The sequence below is a fragment of the Triticum aestivum genome, chromosome 2B (assembly GCF_018294505.1).
Source record: "Triticum aestivum cultivar Chinese Spring chromosome 2B, IWGSC CS RefSeq v2.1, whole genome shotgun sequence".
Lineage (NCBI taxonomy): Eukaryota > Viridiplantae > Streptophyta > Magnoliopsida > Poales > Poaceae > Triticum > Triticum aestivum.
This window is the reverse complement of record NC_057798.1, coordinates 429,864,613-429,869,284: the sequence shown is the minus strand read 5'-3', so window position 1 is coordinate 429,869,284 and position 4,672 is coordinate 429,864,613. Positions and strand designations below refer to the sequence as shown.

Below are 4,672 nucleotides of genomic sequence, written 5' to 3'. Positions count from 1 at the left end.
TCGTCAGGGTTACGCCGGCCCGAGGCGTCTCTCATCACGAGAAACGGAAGAACCCTGCCCCCGGTAGCACGGTGCGAGCAATGCCTGGTTGCGCCCTCGGGCGGCAGCGTGGGAAGGAGGGACAACAGGGGAGGTGCCTCCGACGGCAGCTAGGGTTTCTCCCAAGCCGTCCGCGGGGCGACACGGAAGTCGAGACGTCCTATTGTCTTGTAGCTAGTTGATCTTTTTAAAGACAATAAGGATCCAAGCATTGATTAACGATCCCAATACGCAAGGCAGTAAGCAGAGCTGCAAAAGAGAAAAGCGGGATTAAGCGAAGGTCCAACGAAGAAGCCCGATCGCCCTGTAGGCGAATAGTTTTTGCACCCTTCTTTTTCGATGGATCCCTTTGTTCTTTTCATTTTTACAGAGCGGACAGAGGCAGGCCTACCATAAAGGCCTCACAGGCGTCGACGCGCCCCATGAAAGAAAACTAAACATGTGCATGCACGTCGAGAATTATTGTGGCGTTGCCAACCCGTAAAGCGCGAGGCATGCAGCATGTGGAACAAAAGCAGCCATGAAAGAACGTCCTGAGCTCCCTCCCTATGCCCCATCGCAGATTTGGCCGGCGGCATCGATCCCTTCCCTTCCTTCCTTGAGGGTTGAGGCCACCAAACCAAACCTCCCCGCGGGTGAAGGAAAAAAGCGGGTGGCGTCTTGTACGTGGTACCCCTACTCGTATCACCGTACGCATGCAGTGCAGCACGGGCAAACCGGAAAAAGAAAAATCTGAATTGCGTCCACGAGATACAAGAGGGTTTGCAGACAGAGACGCAGCTGCCTGCATCGACGAGAGATGTGGTGGTATTTCCTTGTGGCCCACACAACGCAGCTGCTGCGGGCTGAAACCAAGGAGGAGGGAGGGAGGGGTACGTCCTCTCCTCGTGGCACGGACAAACATATGTCCCCCCATGCGCAGAGTGCACAAAGCCACACCGCCTAGTGCTGCAGATGACGCCAGGGGCGTTCCGGTAAAACCGCACGCTAGCTAGATGCCCTTGCTTTCGCTCGATCGATCGGAGGATGTATAAACACCCATATATAGTAATCCTATACGCAGCGTAACGCATAACACCTAACTAAGCTAGGCTACTAAGCCAAAGCACAACAAGGGAGCAGGAGAGGGAGATATACCTCGCTGCTTGGTCTCGATCTTCCATGGATGAGCAAGGGGAGAGGGGGCTCCAGCTGCTGCTCCCCGCAGCCGCTGCTCGGGTGCTCCGGGAAGCGCCGGCCAGCGCCGCCACCGACCACCAGCAGCTGGACCTGGACCTGTCCATGAGCATTGGGCCGAGGCAGCAGCAGCTGCAGCTGCAGCTGCCACGGCCGGCGCCGCCGACTCCACCGGCGAACGAGAGCAGGAGAGCAGCGGCGACTGTGGCCGCCAGCGCTGCGACGGCGAGGCACGTGCAGCAGCAGCAGCAGCAGGTGACGGTGGACGTCCGCGCCGTGAAGCAGCAGACGGCGGAGCAGGCCCGGATGGCATCGGCGGAGCGCGCCTACGCGGAGCGCGTCCGGGAGCTGGCGAAGCGGGAGCTGGAGCTCGCCGAGAGAGAGTTCGCGCGCGCCAGGATGATCTGGGAGCGCGCCCGCGAGGAGGTGGAGCGGGTGGAGCGGATGAAGCAGATCGCCGCCAGGCGGCTCGGCTCCGCCGCGCTCGAGATCACCTGCCACGCCTGCATGCAGCGCTTCCATCCTTAATTAGGTCGGCCGGCCAACTGCACCGACGACATGGTCGATCGGAGATCGATGCTTCCTGCTCGCCATTGCTAGATGTAACTCTCTCTATCTCTCGTAGCTCCTGTCTTGTGAGTGCCAGTCACGTTGCCCCTGTTTGAGACGATAATCATCTGGTTGATGCATGCATCAAGGAAGCGGTTATTCCTCTTTACTCTATACATCGGGTGTACATGCTTAATTAGTTTTTTATTATGGAATGTGGGCGCATGCTTAATTGCAGCAGACTGCCTTAAAGAAACAAGGGAGTAAACAACTCACCAGTTGAGAAACCAAACTAATTGTATATAGTGCCAAGAAAAAGCAGATTAACTGAATTAAAGAGTATATTTTCTCTCTTTGCTAGAGAGAGGTTGGACGGATCCCTCTGTACTGTGGAGCTAGTGCGGTGACAGCAGTACGTCTGACAAAAAATTAATATTGGCCATCAAGTTTGGATGATTTCAGCTCCTTTGGACATGCATGCTAGTGGACTGCCACTCTTAGATGAACAAGGAAGATCAGGCAAGAAGCCAGATTTCATCCTGGTCAGCATGCTATGCTGCAAACTGGTCTCAGGCACCTTAAATTGTTCACTGCGCTGCGTATATGGCTACTCATAATGGCTCAACAGTGGGGAGAAAAGCAGATGATGCCATACACTGAGAGAATGCAGTTGTGTTTGTTGGGTTATGTTTGTTTATGTCAGCAAAACGCAAGCTGACGCGCCGAGCTTTTGACACCAATATATATATAGACACACACACACATGATGTCTATACATGTCTATATACAGATCAGATACAGGTTTGCAGGCGACCAGGTAGCCTGCCCGAACAGTGCCAGGTAAAGGATGGGAGTTGCAGGGCGCTGCAGGGATTGTACCCTGCCTGCGCAGGCGACGCCGTTCAGTCATCGTCACCGATCCGAAAAATACGGTGACCACGACGGATGAGCACCATGGATTCAGAGAGAAATAAAAGTGCCGTAAATTTCTGTACGAATGCAGATGGGCGTGCAGGCAGTGATAGCCAGCCAATGCCTGGGTCGAATAAATCATATGAATTCTTGTTGGAATCAGGATGGTGTGCTAGCTTTGATCTTTGATCATCTTAATTAACCTTTGCATTTCCAGTGGTCTGCTCCCTCGCCTCGGTCGACCCTGGATCAGCTTGCGGCATGTGATGCAACCGTTCCCATGTTTCACGGCGCCAGTGACTACATTTTTATTCGAAGGAGGAAAATCTTTATCATGGTTGGCATTTCTCTTGCTTGTAAGACCAAGTTAATTTGCACATGAGAATAGAGCACTGAACGGCTGGCTAGGTGTGTACTTGAATCTCTCAGCTGTCATCGCTAGGTCATCCACCATGAGATGAGCACATCGACTGGACCAAGCAGCTCCCAGGCATTGCCACAAAAGGAGCCCCAGACAAAAGTTACCGGTGTTCATTGCACAGGCTCCCTACAAGCCAGGGATACAAACTTTTTTCAGAAGGTACCGCAGCGTAACGTCAGGAAAACATCATGAAATGCTACTGTAAAATCACATCCATGTTATATTTCTCTTGCTACCTTTTCACCCCGGCCGGCCATCTTTTCTCTACAAAGATTGCTGAATCATTCCCCCAGGCATGACAACATTATTGCCCTTATCATTGATGCACTGCAAGTTTCTCCACCAAGCTAACTATATTATCCATCTCAAGGGGGGAAAAACTACTACGTATTGTAGAACAAGATAGTCTACACTCCTTAGTCAAACCATCCAAAACCCGGTTATTTTTTAAATTAAATGGTGTTCGAAACTTCAAATTGGTACAACAAAGATTCCATAGTGCAGAGTAAAACCGAGCATCATAGTTCAGGGTCTAGGATGGCCTTCTTTCCTTTTGTTAAATGACTGCACACAGTTATGCTGACTATAAGAGTACAAACCTTACTTTAACACGCTTCGCAAACTTTTGCTGACATGTACGGTATATCTTGCTGGCACCAATGATATTCCTAAACATTTGTGATCATGCAGCAGGTTGAATGTCGAACACAGAAGGAGAAAAGAAAAAAATTGAATTTGAGCTTAAAATTGAATTTGGGTTTGATCTACTTCTTTTGCCAATGAAGATGTGTTTGATGAATCAAGAACTGCATTCTCATATGTGTATGGAAGAATTGCATGGTTATTCGGTGCCTGAACAGGAGAGTTTCAAGTTGTCACCAATTGAAATTTTTCACCAATATAATACATGTTTTTTTCTTCGAAAAGGAGGTTAATATTTCATTCATGTTGGGATGGAAAACATAACAGCAGTTTCAGTATAATCACTATCAGCCGATTCTTGAAACGCTGTGTTAATTTCTTACCCTGCAAAAAGATGGTGCAGTTAGATTCTCCGTGTCAGCCCTTCCATGTAAGTCCAGAATCAGTGATCATGAACAATAAGGAATATATATTCAAGGGAAACATGACAACTCATATGATCCAAAACTAGGAATTCTCCAGACAGAAGCAAACAGATGATCACTCACTACCATGGAGCTATCCGCCTACATCCCCTGAAAAGACAAAGGAAAAGAAACAAAGAAGAAGCTGAAAAAGACTGGATTCAGATTGACATGAACAGATACATCCCTCCATGCATCATGCTGCATAGTGAAGCACAAATGCGGCTCTCATGGTCAAGGGGACGACATGATTTGTATATATATCCCATTTCACAGGAGGCTTCCGAAAGTACATCTTCCAGAGCGGCGATGTACTGTACGTATTAACATGCGAGAACAACCCGAGGGCAGCGTTTTGGTGAGGGGCCATCAGTAAAATAAAAAAATAGTAAAAAATGAAAAACATTTGAATTTTTTGGTACCAAAGACACGCAAGTTTTCGAGGCTTGTGCAAAATTTCGTGGTGATA

General features: G+C 49.3%; 1 protein-coding gene across 1 annotated transcript; it reads left to right on the top strand.

Annotated features, from left to right (window-relative positions):
- Positions 1-1,046: 1,046 nt before the first annotated feature.
- On the top strand, positions 1,047-2,197 carry LOC123041333 (protein indeterminate-domain 16). Its single transcript, XM_044463971.1, has one exon. The coding sequence runs from the start codon at positions 1,201-1,203 to the stop codon at positions 1,741-1,743; it is 543 nt and encodes a 180-aa protein (XP_044319906.1). The 5' UTR covers positions 1,047-1,200; the 3' UTR covers positions 1,744-2,197.
- Positions 2,198-4,672: the final 2,475 nt, after the last annotated feature.

Coding starts and splice junctions, on each gene's coding strand:
- LOC123041333 (XM_044463971.1), top strand. CDS start 1,201: ATGGATGAGCAAGGGGAGAGGGGGCTCCAGCTGCTGCTCCCCGCAGCC.